The sequence below is a fragment of the Schistocerca serialis genome, unplaced genomic scaffold, assembly GCF_023864345.2.
Source record: "Schistocerca serialis cubense isolate TAMUIC-IGC-003099 unplaced genomic scaffold, iqSchSeri2.2 HiC_scaffold_842, whole genome shotgun sequence".
Lineage (NCBI taxonomy): Eukaryota > Metazoa > Arthropoda > Insecta > Orthoptera > Acrididae > Schistocerca > Schistocerca serialis.
In genome coordinates, this window is record NW_026048455.1 from 407,128 (window position 1) to 423,843 (window position 16,716).

General features: G+C 41.9%; 1 protein-coding gene across 1 annotated transcript in view; it reads left to right on the top strand.

Moving 5' to 3' along the window:
* LOC126452251 (neuroligin-2-like) overlaps window positions 1–16,716 on the top strand; it is a 162,374-nt gene that overhangs the window by 86,017 nt on the left and 59,641 nt on the right. Inside the window, exon 6 of the mRNA XM_050091042.1 lies at window positions 15,596–15,747. Within this exon, the coding sequence (XP_049946999.1) occupies window positions 15,596–15,747 (152 nt within the window). The remainder of the gene's footprint in view (window positions 1–15,595; window positions 15,748–16,716) is intronic.

Genomic DNA, 16,716 nt, shown 5'->3' on the forward strand with positions numbered 1-16,716 from the left:
TAACTAGCAGTTTCGACCAACTGACCATCATCAGGTATCATACAGTTATTTTCAACAGCCTACAGGACAACCGCTTTTACTGTACCATCACATAAAATAAAAATCTTGTTCTGATTCATCAGCCTTCTGACTCGTTTGATGCGGCCCGACATTAATCTCTCTCCTTTGCCAACCTCTTTATCCCAGAGTAGCGCTTGCACCCAACGTCCCATATTTTTCTTATGTCTGTGTCCTATCAATCTGTTCCTTTTCTTGTCACTTTTTGCATATGTTCCTCTCTCCGCATATTCTGCGGAGAGCGTTACTTTTTCGTAGTTAGTTAGTTGCTTCTATATTCTTGGAGATGTGGTTAGACTAGTGCAAGTATATGGAAGACTGTTCCTATTGTGCCATACGCATTTTGCTTCTTATTATAAGTGAAGCACCTTCAGTACCTGGTAGTAAATATTTCTTGTTCAATGTAACAACTGCGTCATATAATAATTACAGATTAGTAACTACATTACAGTTTTTGTTATTTTCGTGTTCTTAGATGAGAAAACATTTTGTGGCACTAGTTCACTGAGATTAAATTAATATTTGTTTCTACTTACTGTTCGTGGTATTAGTACATACGTGGCTACGGTCTACGTAAGAAGGATGACCGATTTTCGGTGTTTTATCAACACATTTCAACTTAATACATCACTGTCACTGCACAATGTGTTTTGATTTGGTGTGTTTACAGCAGTGGTACCAGCTGTTCTTCTATGTTTATCGTTCGCCTTTTGTTTCTGTTGTGGTGTCTGTATGTAGCTTAACACTCCGTGGTTGTGTGTATGTGTAATTCTTTTTTTTCTTCCTTTTCTTCTTGGGGAGTATGTTAGTGGGTATTGGGTTGCTATTTAGTGTGTTTACGTTCTGTATCTTTTTTTTTTTTTTTTTTTTACGTTTTCGACGATGTACCTAAATCGCTCTAAATGCTGTTGTGGTTGCTTTGGAAAGGTATGGTCAACACGCTTCCCTGTGCTTGACACAATCCGAGCTTGTGCTCTGTCTCTAATGACCTATATGTCTACGGGATTTAAAACCCTATCTTCCTTCCATCTCCGTTATTGCTTTAGTATCTAACCTGGCCACAGGATTGTCGTATACAATGATTTAGTAATTTTTCACCTTGTTGTCCATTTTAAAGGCTCTGAGGTATGTTAATGTGGTGCTGTAATGTTACGCGTTTACCGTTGTAATGTTTAATTTAACAATTTTCTTGTCCTGTTCTATGTAAGATGGTTAATGTCCTTGCCTTATTAGGTATTCAGCAAAGGTAGAACGACTAGTTTACTAGTCCGAACTTCTTACGTGCTCCCTATATCTAGTTTTGAAATTTCTAACAAACGCAGCTACACTCATTGGCAGTAATGATACGCTCATGTGTTTTATTTCGTTTGTATATTAATGTTTGTAAATGTGACTGAAGTCGGTTTTTTGTTCTGTATGCTTTTTGTAGGGTTACACGTGATTGTACTCAGAAATAAACGCGTATTAGAGAGCCCTGAACATGGTTCAGAAATAAAAAAAGCGAAACTGGTATGGGAAAATAGAGACAGCCATTCATTCATTTGCATAAGCGAACCACATCTCTAAGAACATTATTTAGCCCTTAACCGTGGACTTCGATGCGACTCTGGCGACTTGGTTTCAACGTCGGGAAACTTGAACGCTGCGTAAGCGAAAGCGGTGCGCACGAGTACGTGCGAGTTATTAGTTCCATCAAGCGGCGTCACGTCAGCAACCGCGCTGCTGCAGACTCGGCCGTAATTCTCTTCTCCACGCGGCGCCGTATCGCCCCACTCCCCGCCGCGCGCAGCCCCTGGGAGCAGTTTGCCCGCAGCACAGCTCAGCACGGCCCGGCGCGGCGCTGCCCACTGCTGGGGGTCCCGCGCCGTATAGAGACTGATGGGGCGCGGCCGGCGGCGGCGAGATAGCGGCACCTGCTGCACGCAGATCCGCCGCTTCTGCCAGGAAAGGCCCTCCGCCTCCACACGTCCAGTCGCGCCTGGGCCTGCCCGTAACTCCAGCCTCCCCCCTCCTCCGCCAGGCATCACCCCACCCCATTGTGCTCCCAGTTCTCCATCTCCAGCGCAGCATCCGACCGCCTCGGATAAAACAATATTCTCCGTCGGATAAAGGCTACACGATATATAACGGCGTTACGACCGTTGGAAGGCCGAGTCGGAAAAATGTACGGCTTGTGCTCATCCCCTGTGATCTGCACTGAAGTGTTTGGGGTCCCCCGGGGTTGCCAGGACAGGCCTTGATTCCACAGAGCTGCCATTCTGGACTTTCGATGTCGGAGGCTCTTTCATGAAATGTGAATTTCGTTATCACTGGAGACCATATGTCGCTCGAAATAATATCATTACTTTCTCGGAACAGTATTACAGCAGAATGGAATTTCAGAAACATTTGGCTCAAGAAGATCCTACAGTACTGCACCGCGGCGATGAATACACGTCTTTGCTTGTTATGGCTGTGTCCTACATGCTGGAACAGACTATATTGTGCTGAGGGTTCCCATTTTACATAAAGGCACTTCTTTATCTGAAGACCTCGGTTGTAATTCACGTAAGCTATAACAAGGGACACAACTTAATTTGTATCCTTGTTCAAATAATTCCTCGCATATACCTAACTAGCAGCAACTTGCGAAGTAGATTTACGTTCATAGCATATTTAGAATCCTTATCTGAGTCATAGCTATCCACATTGTCCTCAGCTTTGTAAAGCATTTTCCTGGTACGAACACGGCACACGCTACTACTATTGACAGCCATGTTTTTTTTTTCAATTATAACTGTTTACATACACTCATTGGTACATAGGTGCCATTGGTGATAAGCTGAAATTAGAGACAGAGCTGTCATTTCTCCGCTTAACGTGGAACCGTCAACTAATATGAATAAAGCGCATCACATATTATGCCGGCCGTTGTGGCCATGCGGTTCTAGGCGCTTGAGTCTGGAGCCGCGTAACCGCTACGGTCGCAGGTTCGAATCCTGCCTCGGGCATGGATGTGTGTGATGTCCTTAGGTTAGTTAGGTTTAAGTAGTTCTAAGTTCTAGGGGAATGATGACCACAGATGTTAAGTCCCATAGTGTTTAGAGCCATTTGAACCATTTTTGAATCACATACTATGTTTTATGTTCAAAAACTCTGCTTCTCGTCGACTGTCTCTTATTACTGTTTATACCCGATTTATTAGTTTCTTTTCAGGAAGTAGATAAACACCACAACTCGGGTGTGTAATTTTTTTATTTACTCCTGGTATACATATACAGACTCCAACCCGCCAGGTTAGCCGAGAGCAATAATGTGCTGCTTCCTGGACTCGGGTAGGCGTGCCGGCCCCAGTTCGGATCCGCCTGGTGGATTAACATCGAGAGAAGGTGTGCCGGCTATCCAACTTGGATATAGTTTTTAGGCCGTTTTCCACATCCCACTACGTGAGTACCAGGCTGGTCCCCACGTCCCGCCTCAGTCACACGGCTCGCAGCCATTTGCAACCCGTTGACACTATTTCATGGCTTACACTGGACACAGACAGCTGGGGTACACTAATTCCGTCCTCGGGTTACGGGGTGGCGACAGGAAGAGAATCCGGCCACCCTCTGTCACTAACATCGCCAAACGCATAGAAACAAGGCCGACCCCATGTTGAAGTGGGGCAAGGGCCCAAAGCAAATGAAGTACATATGTAGACTTCTAGTGTGTTTTGCAACTTAAAGAAGTTAATTTTCACATGTGAATAGGGGAAAAAAATTCTTGACATACGAATCATATTTGACTTCTATAATCGGTTTCAAAATCATGCGAGAACGATGTAACATTGTGCCAACACAACGAACACACGTCAGTCTTTAGAAGATTTGATATGCGAAGAAAAAAGAAATAGGGATATTACTCGACAGTCAACAGGATTTTCATGTGTTGCGATCTTATTTATAATAAAATCACACTGAACGTGTTCCAAAATTCTGAATTATTCATGTTATACGATTACATATTTTCATCAAATTTATGCATTTCTAAGTAATACAGAGCACACATAAATCTAGAGCAAACAAAGGCGGCTGAATCCAAGGAGAAAAGCAACAGTGTTGCAAATATTCAGTTCTTCGATTTTATCTGCTATGAAAGTGGAATAACTGAACAATAGCAGTGACAAAATGATGAGGCTAGACCACGGATATATGTAATTGATACCCCCATTACAGGCTCTACAGAAAACAGGCTGCCGTTATAAAAGTAAATGACACATAATAATTGAGGAGAAAGGGACACAGGGTGTAAAGTCGCACAAAGAAGGTGTACAGGAAACTAAGAAAAAAACCTGAGAAGGAGTTAAACTTCAAGGAGGAGGGAGAAAATGTTAGGGTTGGCCGATGGCAGTATAATTTTGTCAGAGATGGCGAAGGACTTCAACGAACAGTTGAACAAAACGGATAGTTTTTTGAAAACCGATCACATGGTGTCCACTTGCAAAAGTGAACTAAATGTAACTGAGTTAGTTAAGTCAGTCATCCGATGTCTAGGGAAGTAGATCAGGAAATGAGACACTAAATATAGATGGTTCATTATTTGGGCAGGATGATGACTGACGGAGTAAGAAGTAAAGAAGTTGTAAAATGAGGGCTGGAAATAAAGAGAAAATAGTTTTTGAAGAAGAGAAATTTGTTAACATTGTATGTACGCCGATTAACCAGAACATTATGACCACATTCCTAATACCTCGTATGCCGAACTTTGGCACGGATAACAGTGGCGACGCATCGTGGCACGGAAGCACTGAGCCCTTGGAGGTCCTGGAGAGATCTGAACATACAGGTCACCTAATTCCCATAAATTCGGGGAAGGGGAGCGACGAGCTCTGACGCCACGTTCAGTTGCATACAAATGTGTTCGATTGGGTGCACATCTGGCGAGATGGATGGCCAGCACATAAATTGAAACTCGCCGCTGTGTTCCTCGAACCACTACATTATACGCCTGGCCTTGTGATATGGGGCATTATCCTGATGAAAAATGCCACTGCCATTGGGAATGATGGTCGTCATGAATGGGTGTATGTGGTCTGCAGCCAGTGCATGACATTCCTTGGCCGTCATGGTGCCTTGCATGAGCTCCACTGGGCCTTTGGATACCCACGTAAATATTCCCCAGAGCATAATGGAGCCACCGCCAACTTGTCTCCGCCCCACAGCACGTGTCAAAGAGCTGTTCTCCTGGAAGATGACACTTTCGAGCCGTCCCATGGGAATGGTGAAGGAGGTATTGGGATTCATCAGACAATTTAACGCTCTATCCCTGCCCCAACGACCAGTGCCCGTAGTCACGTGCCCATTCCAGCCATAGTTTCCGATAAAAATGGTCTTAACATTGGAACATGGGTGGGACGTCGGCTGTGGAGGTGCATCATTTGTTCTGTGCACCATATGTTTAGACACACTTGTACCCAGCCCAGCTTACTGTTATATCCGCCACTGTTCGCCGCCTGTCCTGTTTTACCAGTCAGCCCAGCCTTCGACGTCTGACATAGATAATGAGGGATGGCCGCCCAACCCCACGATGTCCGGACGTGGCTTCACTCTGACCCCGCCTCATGTTGAAGACACTCACCAAAGCACTCCTCGATCACGCGAAAAATCGTGCAGTGACCGAATTGCTCCTCTAGAACCTCGAGACCATGACAATCTGCCTTCAGCCACACTCAGATAGATCGCGCGCCTTCGACTTCTTCACATGGACAGCACGCTCACTGATACTAAATGCACGGGCTTATATGGATGGTAGGTGTGTGGTTATAATGTTCTGGCTGAACAGTGTATTAAGTGTAAGAATGTCATTACCGAATATAATTTTTCTGGAGGGTAGTGTGAAGTGGAACATGTACGATGAACTGCTCACATAAGATGAAAATATAAGAGTTGTTGCAGAGGAATGCTGAATATTAGATAGATGCATCGAGTAACTAATTAATATGTACTGCGTGGCATTGGAATGAAAAGAGCTTTAATAGAAAACCGAAAGAGGTGCGATGGGTTAGTAAGATGTAAATAATTAAAATATCTCTCCTACTTCTAAAATCTGAAACCTTCAGTCTTTAAAAATTCCCAGATGTCTCTTCACACTTATTTTCTAATTTTTGATCATAAAGATTTAGGTGATGTTTGAAATACCGTTGGCAACAACAAATTTTTCACAACTTATCACTATGTTGAGCTCGTTGGAAAGCGTAGAGTTTTCGCTTGGTGACAGGAAAAGGGTCAGGGTAGCACAGCAGAGATATGCAGTTGGCATTCAGCCGTTGCTAGTGGTAATATCCCACCACCATTGGCCACAGGTTAAACAGTTTCACCAGTCGTCTTCTGGCACTTTTCCACTTGGTCCCATAAGTACTGGGTGCTTGTATTAGCGAGCCACTGGTAGAGCGACTAAGGTAATGGTGCACCTTAAGTTAACTTTAGATGATGGTTAATTTCATTTATACCAGTCACAATGGTTAAGCAAGTGTTTCCAGATCATTTTCATTTTCACATATCCGTTCGATGGCGCATATTTCTGTGGACTTCTAAAGCTACCCTTAGATCTGATAGTAGAGCGACCGGGTGTTTTGTTCTACCCTGTAATGTTAAAGGAACTTTAACATTTTAGATGATGTTAGGGTTCCGTATTTATTATATTTCACATGTTGTTTTATAGGCCATGATTTTGGATCATTCTGAAGTGGGCACCTTTGTGTCTTGCGGGGTAGCATCCGAAGTTTAATTTCCTCACGTGCTTGAAAGATAGTGTCTATGGTTAAATGGTGTTCTAAAATAGTAGATCATAAAGCGTAGAATCCAATAATACCTGTACATTTCACCCTATAAGGCATGTAATCATGAGTAAAATGACTATGTACACGTATGGAAAGATGCTTCCAGGGACTCCGGAAATAGCTCCCAAAGCCTGATGCATACAGCTGACACTCATTTGCTGTTTGGTCACTTGAATAATAAAAGATTACAGAACAACCGTTGCTGGGCTGCAGCATGTGTTCATACGTGAGCAATTTGAGTGTTATCCGTTTTCCTAATTATGCAGTTCCCATTCCCTGGACTGTGATAGTTTGTGTGTCCTCATTTGTTTTATCGATTTACATCACCAATTTGCTTATTAAGGGACGGTTTGTGTAAAGTTTGATCTTAGTTCTCAAAATAAAAAAAATAAAAAAGAAAATTAACCAATGTGCCTTTCAATCCTGTTAATGCAAAATGGTAGTGATAAGTAAAAGTGCTTCTAATTTTTAGCATGTCACTACATTCATTTAATGGTTATTGAACCTCGCTGAATTCATAACGTACTTCCTTACACTGAGGTAGTTCCTAATCCACCTCTTACGATGCCAAAATATATTAATATGCGAAATGTCTAACTGAGGTTCTGAAATTAAGTAACAGCCAACGATTAAGAAAAATCTGAATGATTGACTTGTAGCGTCACCCTCCTTTCCCATCTGCTTCCCAATGGGGGAATCAGTTCAATCCTTTTTATATGTTGCACCTATTAATGACAGAATTACTTAAATGATGGGGCCAGTTCTATATATTGAACGTAATTAATTTTACTGATGTGATGGAATAATAATGACGACGTGTGAAGAGGAAAATGGGGTGAAGATTTGAACTGTAGTTTGTGTTAGGGAAATCATTGGACTGTGCAACAGGGTAACCACAATGCTACTGTGATCTAATGACTAGCACATCCCCTGATAAGTACGAGACCTGGGTGGAAGACAGCCATGGCACAAATCTTGAACTCATTCCTTCAGCCCATATCATTATCTAATTAGGTTTGATCGGCATGTAGAGTTATGAATGTGACGAATAGAAATGTGAATGCAGTCTGGAAAGACCCAAGATGTTTTTGGTATAGTTCCCGAAATAGTTGTTAAAAATGAGCGCATTTTGCAAAGAGGGAACTCAAGTCACATTTTTTTTAGCTCCCCATTTTCAAAGTGTGTACAGGAAGAAGAATCCTTAAGCAAGTTGAAGTGGATAAGGGCTGTAACAGACAAAGTATGGAGAACTACATCAACCTATGTTTCTGATGACCAGTTGTACCACTTGTACGATTGTTAGAGTTTTCGTTTTCTAGCTGATCAGGTTATAATTGTAATTATGATAGATCTAAATAAATCACAAATTTCACTTCACATCCTTAACACCATACCAGTTTCAAGGTGTCTTAGTTCAGCTTCAGTCGCGATATAGATATTAAATATTCTGATATCCGTTCTGGTGTTTCATATTTACAGGCACGTGTGAGTGATCTGATTTATTGATTTGATTTATTGTTGCTTTAGAGACCTGTTGCCTTACATTTTATAACAAGTCGTTCATTTTACAGCTTTTACAGCTAGATTTCGAAACATATTCCATATTACAAACAGCAGTTATTGTTTTCAGCAATTACAATGGCAGTAATAATGAATTAAACATACATTAGAAATCGAAAGGAGAAAATGAAGCAAAAAATATTCAGATATTAAGATAATATGATGATTGATGATAGGATAAATCTTGATAATAATAGAAACAGACAGAGAGGGAGATGTTACTCTATCTGAGCTAGCCCGATCTGAAAGCCTCGGAACTACTTCGAGACTAGCAGTCCCGATTCGCTAAAGTTTAATTTACATGTGGCCATAATTGTAATTATGAAAGATCTAAATAAATCACAAATTTCACATCAAAACCTTAACACCATAGCAGTCGTATCCACCTGTTATAAGAACACTGGATATAAAACTTACAGTCACTCCAGACATGACTCTAATACCATGCATCACTGCGTCTTGCCTCGGTAATGGTCCCAATTTTGAGAGGAGGAGAGTCCACAAGCCAGGAGATTCAGATATTTTGCTTTAGTCAGTGTTTATCAGAATAGAAGTTCTCGGGGAATCTACAGAAAGTGCCTCAGTCTAAAAGGGTGCAGAGTAAATGCAGGCAACCTATCAACAAACCGTACTGTTGTTGCACGTTGTTGCAACCAGAACTGGATGTGCTAACAGAAAACACTGAGTTGCAAAGCGCTATAGGTAGGGAAATCTGACTACAGCCAGAAATAGGATCAGACGAATATTTTATAATGGACCTAAGCGTGTTCAGAAAGTATATATTAGATACAGTTGGTGGTGGAGTGTTTTTGTCTGCCAGAAGTGTTAATCTCCCCATATCAGTAAGCTACATGCAAAACTAACGTTGCTTATCCTTTGGGAGAAGGGAGAATGATAATCTATCGCCCTCATTCAAGTGTTCAAAAGCATTCCTTTCAGTCAAAGTATATTTATTTTTGGAAGCTTTGCGCGAAATGATACTGTTGTTTTTTCCATATGGATTTCTCCAACTGTCACCCTGTCCACACTGCGGGTGGCTGCATCTATGCTAGCTATAATTTGGACACAACTCGCATGCTAGGGCCAACATTACCGACGTTAGTAAACTCAGACCTTCTATCTTCAGCTAACTGATGTCCAGATAAATCATGGGCAGTCACTGGCAGCCACAAGTGGTTATCATGAAAAATTATGGAGAGAGACAGTTAGATCTTACATCCCTACAATTATGACCAGAAGATGTGAAACTAAGCGTCATACAGATTCCGGTATGATGATGATGTCTAGCAATCATCCACCTTCCTGTGACACCAAGAGGATACCAACCGAAACTCAGGACTGGACTGCGTCTTTCTTGGTAGGGAAAAGATCGTAAGGTATCTTGGATGGAGAGTGTATCGACAGAAGTAAAAATAATTTCAAGGAGGCCTTAGGGTAGACGTATTTGGGCTCTTGCTGTTTTTATTGTATATTAATGACCTGACAGTGTTAGTATGGGCATCAAACTTTTTACAAAAGATGCAGGCATGTTTAAAGATGTACTGTCTGAGGCAAGTCCCACAAAGATTCAGACTGTGATGAGATTTCTAAATAATGCGAGGACTGCCAAGTTGTTTTTCATTATCAGAAATGTAAAATTATCAACCAGACGGAACACAGATATAAGGTAACCTATGACAACAGTTTCAATAAATCACAACTGGAGTTAGTGAAATTATACATATACCTGGATGTATCAATTTTTAGGGCTACGAAATGGAACGATCACATAGGCTCAGTCATAGATAACGCATGGAACAGATTTTCTTTCAGAGGTAGATTGTTGGGAAGATGCAGTTAGTCTTGAGAAGAGCCTGTTTATAAAGCAGTAGTGCAACTCGTCCTAGAAAATTGATCGGGTATGTGGGACATGTACAAAATCGGGCTGGGCAGCGTGAACGTATACAGAGAACGACTGCAAGAATACTCTCATGTTTGTTTCAAACGTGAGGGAGCCTCAAAGAAATGCGCTACATCTGATCTGTGAGATGCTTCAAGGTTACAGATCATGGGAAGGCAGCTGTGTCACGTCTTCGAAAACCATGGCTGCATTCTCACATGTTGTTTGGAACATTTTACACACTGGGAGAAACTCACTATTCACAGTCTAGGAGCGTACTATAACTCTCTACATACTGCTTCCGTACCGACTGCGAAGACAATATTAGACTAATTACAGTGGCCACTGAGTCATTTATACAATCACTCATCCTTACGTAGCTCCATATGTGAACTGATGGCAAGAAACTCTAAGAGAGGTAAAATGAGAAATACTTTCTGAAATGAAAATAAAAATGGTGATAGTGTATAGCTATGGATGAAAATACTTATCTGTTGAACCCATACTTCAGCTTTGTTAAATTTTAATTATTTCGCGACGAGGTATCTGTGGAACTGCTACCTGCCACAAGATTAATGAAATATTTGTATCACTTTCTTACTCCATTTCAAAAACTGCAAATACATGCGGATGGCTACAGTACACGTATAAGTAGCAGAATGTGTATTTATTCAGTACCCGGTGACCTGCCATGCAAAATTATAAAAAATAATAAAAATTATAATAAATAATAAAAACTAAAAGTGGATGTATTTGTTACGTGGAAGTAAAATGCGCTAGAAGAAATACATGTTCAGTGCACTTACACTAAACTGATTCCAATTTTTTACAAGTACTGTATTATCGCATTCTTCTGTGAAGGAAAACATGAGCTGATTGATTTCTCATTGATTTTCTTAGTTTTGCCATAACCACAGTTTTTCCAGGTGAAATGCAAATTTTGGCACTATATTTCTGTCAAAACGATCACACGATGTCTGTTCACAACTAGACCGGTTTTATGACAGTAAAATATACAATATTCGCAGAAGCCATCAGGTTGCAAGATGAAAATGGGTTTCCTGCAGTCATTACGAAGTCGACAATACCATAAGTAATCAGTGTCCCCAAATGAACTGCCGTCTTCTGAAATTCACCTGCTTCGACGTAGTAGTCAATAATTGTTATCACTAATAACTAATAAATATATTCCACCATCAATTATGTCACCAGTTGTTCAAAGTACCTTAGTTCACCATACAAACTGGAACACCATCAACATATCAGCTGTTTACCACATCTCTTATTGTTATTGCATCTCAAATGCTTATATTCCGAAAAGTCTGTTTGCATTCATTTCAAACGACGATCGCTCGACGTACAAATTCTTTCTCTTGTTTTATATTTTCAGTTACAAAATCATGATGCAAATAATGTGTCAAATGTGAATTCGTCCTGTATTCTATCTTCTATCTGAACTGCAACTGGACTGGACTGAGTCTCATTCAAGCGGTAATGAAAATCTGAACTGAGTCATATAATATCATATACCCACCACGAACAACACATCTAACCTCCATTAGCGTGAAACTCTTACTTCACTTTGCGTACGTAAATGCTAAATTTCCTCTTATGATTTACACATTTTTCAGTAAGAAACAATCTAAGATTGCGTGTAAGTTGTTAAATCTTAAAACTTATTAGTGAGATGAGCGCTTCGATAATGGCACGAAAATCTTCAGACAGTTAACACTCCATGATAACGGCTGGGGAGAGTGTGCCGAGGAGCAGGTCGCTGTGTAGCACCATTAAACACAGCATTTCAATTTTAACCACTTACATGGGTTGTTAGACTGTTACGTTGTAAAAAAAAAATATTTTGATTATGATCGCTCTTTTCTCAGAAACCTTCTCCAAAAGGGACTTAATTTATACCATTGGTCACCACTAACTTCTGGCGCGCACATATCTGCAGGAAAATACTGTTATGTTCAAGTTGTGAGATGAACAAAACAGACAAAAACGACTCAAGTGTTTCACCGACCTTTTTGTGGTAATAGACACTGAGGAAACTGCTCGGGAAACGGCAAAATTCATTTTTGATTGTTCATGTACGAGCACAACCTCATTCTTGGAAAGGGAGATGATCACTTCTCCCAAGAATTTATTTATCGTCATGTCATACTGTAATATAGAGAAAAATTGTGCCACGGAATTTTAACCCTGGATAGTTCATGTCAGAAGGAACCAAAATTACTAATGTGTAGGTCGACAACGCACAATTTTTAAACTACGGAAACTTGGCGCCACGAGCTACGATTATTCGTGGGATTGCCCTGTTGCTGGAAGCTCGGGACAAAGCATGACCGCGAATGCTTTGCCTCCTGGAGATCGCGATGTATGCAAGACGGCCCGCACACTCGGTGGTAGCGCGCCAGCTTTCCACTCCGGAGGGCCTGGGGGCGAATCCACCGGTGTCCCGACACATCCATTGTATTTTCATGGCACCAGGAACAAACCCGTCAACAGCTGTCTGTTCGCATCTTTAACAAGTGGAAAAGGCCTTTCTTGTAGCAATGACATTATTTACTTACAGCAGGTGCTCGAAATGGCAACCCTCTGACGCGACACGTGCTTGGTGACGTCGAACGGTGTTTTGCTGAACTCTTTCAATGATTCCTGGCATTTCCCTGATGTGATTGACGGCATGTTGAATACGTTCCATTAGTTCCTCTTCGTTTCTGGATGGTTAGCATCAGGGTGGATGAACTAGAACCGTGAAGAATCCCCACAGGAGAAAGTACGGTGGTGTGAAGGATGGTGATCACGGGGACCAAGTCCTATTAGCACCTCTGCCAAGTACCCGGCCGTCGAAGAGTTCATTTAAATATTCGCGCACAGCACAACTGTTATGTGCGGGCGACCCATCATGCTGCAACCAGATACGTAGCTGTATATTCAGGGGAATGTCTTCCAGCAGGCCGGGTAGAGTTTCTTGCAAAAAGTGGAGGTAATTTGCCCCGATAAGTTGAGGACGTAGACGGACCGACCCAATCAGATAGTCACCCACAATGACTGCCCAAATGTTGAGCGAAAATCTTTCTTGGTGTCCATATCGTCTCTAAGCGCTCTAGTACTTGTCGTAGGTGCTTCCTCGAAGTGCTCGAGAACAATCTCTCTAAATATAGCATCCCGTCGTGTTCGAGGTCTTCCAGCATCACCATGATATCCCGCTAACGAGCCTATTTCGCCAAGTCGCCGATGAATTGCTGTAAACTTTTGCGGGTGTGGGACCGCGCGACCCCTACGGTCGCAGGTTCGAATCCTGCGTCGGGCATGTATGTGTGTGATGTCCTTAGGCTAGTTAGTTTTAAGTAGTTCTAGGTTCTAGGGGACTGACTTGCTGGGTACCGTTCCTCATGCAGCCGTCGAGCTTCATGCACATTACCGTCAGCTAGTTCATAAACAGAAACCATATTTTGTTGTTCTGCAAGCGAATACTGTGCCGCCAGCCGCCATTCTTACTGTATGACTAAATCACAGGTGACGTGTGTTTGCTCCGAAACGAAACTTACGTGTGAATGCCTCTGACGTGAGGTGGAGACAAACAGCAAGACCTATGCGACACGTGTGCGTATCACGATTTGAGCAGTGCCGGGCAAGGGACATTTGTATGTGTGGACCGACAACCACAGCGCTGCCCGTCAACTGCCTAACGGCAACAGGGCAATCCCACGGCCATTCGGAGCGCATGGCGCCAAGTTTCCATTGTTTAAAAATGGTGCGTTGTCGACCTAAACAACATTACTAATTTTGGTTCCTCCTTGCATAAGCTACCCAGGGTTAAAATTTCTTCACACAATTTTTTTCCACCCTGTCTTACGGAGGTAATGAAATACGCTTCCTTGTTGGAAATACGGAAGCGAATTATAATTTAACTCCTATGACAATGAAACGTAATTGCTAAGTACCCAGCGAGCAAGATAACAACAATATGAAGAGCGTGGTAGATGGTAAGTAAAGTGTTTGTGACTGAAAACGTCATAACCAGTCTGAACCATCTGAAGTATGAAATGTAGGAACATTCACGCTCCCCATCAGATTTAGCGCCCTTTCACTTCCATTTAATTCCACATCCAAAGGCTTTTGTAGTTTGAAAAAGCTGGGAATTATATCAGGTAGTTAATGGAAGACGTAAACGTATATTTTTCTCGCTCACCAAATTCACAACTCAGAAATGGCACTACGCTGGTGGAGGTAGATTCTGAATGGTTGCAATCAGTTGAACATGAGCTACTCCAGACACTAAATGAATTTTCGGTGCGAACAAGCAGACTTCCAGTTCACGTCTCCAGTGTTTAATTTTTCTCTTCATCTATTTCTTCAGCCTTTGTTTCGCATCGGCACAGGGTCGACATGGTTATTGACGGTTCTGACGTGGTTAACTTCAGGGTTTTCCAGATGCTCTTCTCGTCGCCATCCCATTTCCTCTTGGGACCTAGTATATGTACCCCAACTATCCGAAAGTACAGTATTTCATGTGAAAATAATCAAATGTTTCTTAAATGTCAGCGAATCGTGTAATTGAGGTAGGAATAGGGTGCCTGCCCAATATTCAGGTAGAGAGATGTGGAAAACCACCTGAAAACTACATCCAGGATGGGTGGTACACAGACCCTGGTCTTTAATTAGCCAAATGGGTTTGATCTAGGATTGGCGCACCTTACCGTCCTGGAAGCGGCGTTTTAACATACATAGGTACCCGGGTGGCTAAATCAAAATGCTTTACTTCGCCATCGAATATCCATGACGCTCTGTGGAATGTTTTACAGGTAAAGTAACTAGAATCAATAATTAATCCCAATTTTTCTTTCCAGAATTTTCTCAGAATATGCCTTGTAGCAGTCGTAAGGAATATTCTGTGTACATAATAAAACACATTTGTTAAATGATGTTTAGAAGTTTTAGCTTCATTAATTGATTTGATGGCCAATAAGGAAAATTCAACTTTTAATTTGGAGTATTCCATGGAAATGAGCGTGGAATGGTTCTGAGTAAGAAATGGGCGACAGTCGTCGTTGCTGTTTGCTAGCAATATCATCTAAAGCTAAATTTTCTATGCATTAGTTACAACTCAAAGAGGCAATGGAATTTATTCAGAGCTTATTGGTAGTAAATACTGACCCTTAGGGATGTTCGTTGCTTATGGGTGCTCACATAATGTCGCTGTTAAATAGTAGAGAATACCGTGGTCAATTATGGTCGTGTACTACAGCATATACTGCAGCAGGTGTGACAGTGTTGGATGGTGGTGTGCACAGAGGCAGGGCTGCATCCACGGGGAGGAACTGCCGTACGTGTTCGGTGCGCCGCTGGTGGGCGGCCTCGCACACTTCCCCAGGAACTACACCAAGACAGAGGTGCTGCTGGCAGAGGCCGCCATCATCTACTGGAGCAACTTCGCCAGGACCGGGTAAGTAGTCTACAGCTAAATACTGTGTTTAATATGAAATTTGTAACATGGACGAGAGCTAAATAAGTGAAATAAAAGGCACTACTGTCGAACGTCTGTTTCCGTAATAAAACATTACCAGTTACGAATACACAACTTTTATTCTACTGAGAATTGATGGAGAAGATCATGTAAACTGAGTGGGTGTGTAGGGAATCTCGTTAGTGTACTGAGTAAGTGAATGTGTAATCAGTGGGTATATGTAGTGCCCGCCCACAACATTCCGAAGCTGATTTTATTCCTGGATACAAATGACGTCAACACAGTACAAAGTGACAATAGCTTGAACTGACGACTGTAAACACATACATGCAACCAGTAAATTAAGGGTGTATACAACCCGGGACAACCGGGAGATCCGGGAAAAACCCGGGAATTTTTTCATCCGGGAGAAAACCGGGAATTTTTTAGAATTCCGGGAATTTTTCATTGTTTCAGTTTCCTGTTAATTTTTTCTAATTTTGACTGGTAATAACCGATACTCTAACAAAGGATATTACGTGTCCCGCTACTGAAGGATAACACTTCAACGATAAAACATAAACGGGAGAAAAAAAAAACGAAAATAACATAAATCGCAAAGGAAATGCGCCATATACAACAAGGACACACAGTGCTCATGCAAGGGTGTGCCGACAGCAAAATGTGTTAAAGGCCTTAGGAAGACTATGCAATGCTTCATAACAACAAATTGTCTCCGATGAGCGTGTAGTCACAACTGTTTACTTTAGATTCGTTTTAGCAGGTACGAGCGTGCTCATGCGTATGTGCAGTTGAGTCACGTTTGGGTAGTAGATTCTCTCGCTTATGGCTATAGGAATGTGGCTATTGGCTGTGCAAGCAGCACAGCAAGCAGCTAGAGGGTACCGGGTAAAAGGGGTGCCAAAGTCATATTCTTGAGGAAAAAAGAACTTGTTTCACAAAGCGCAT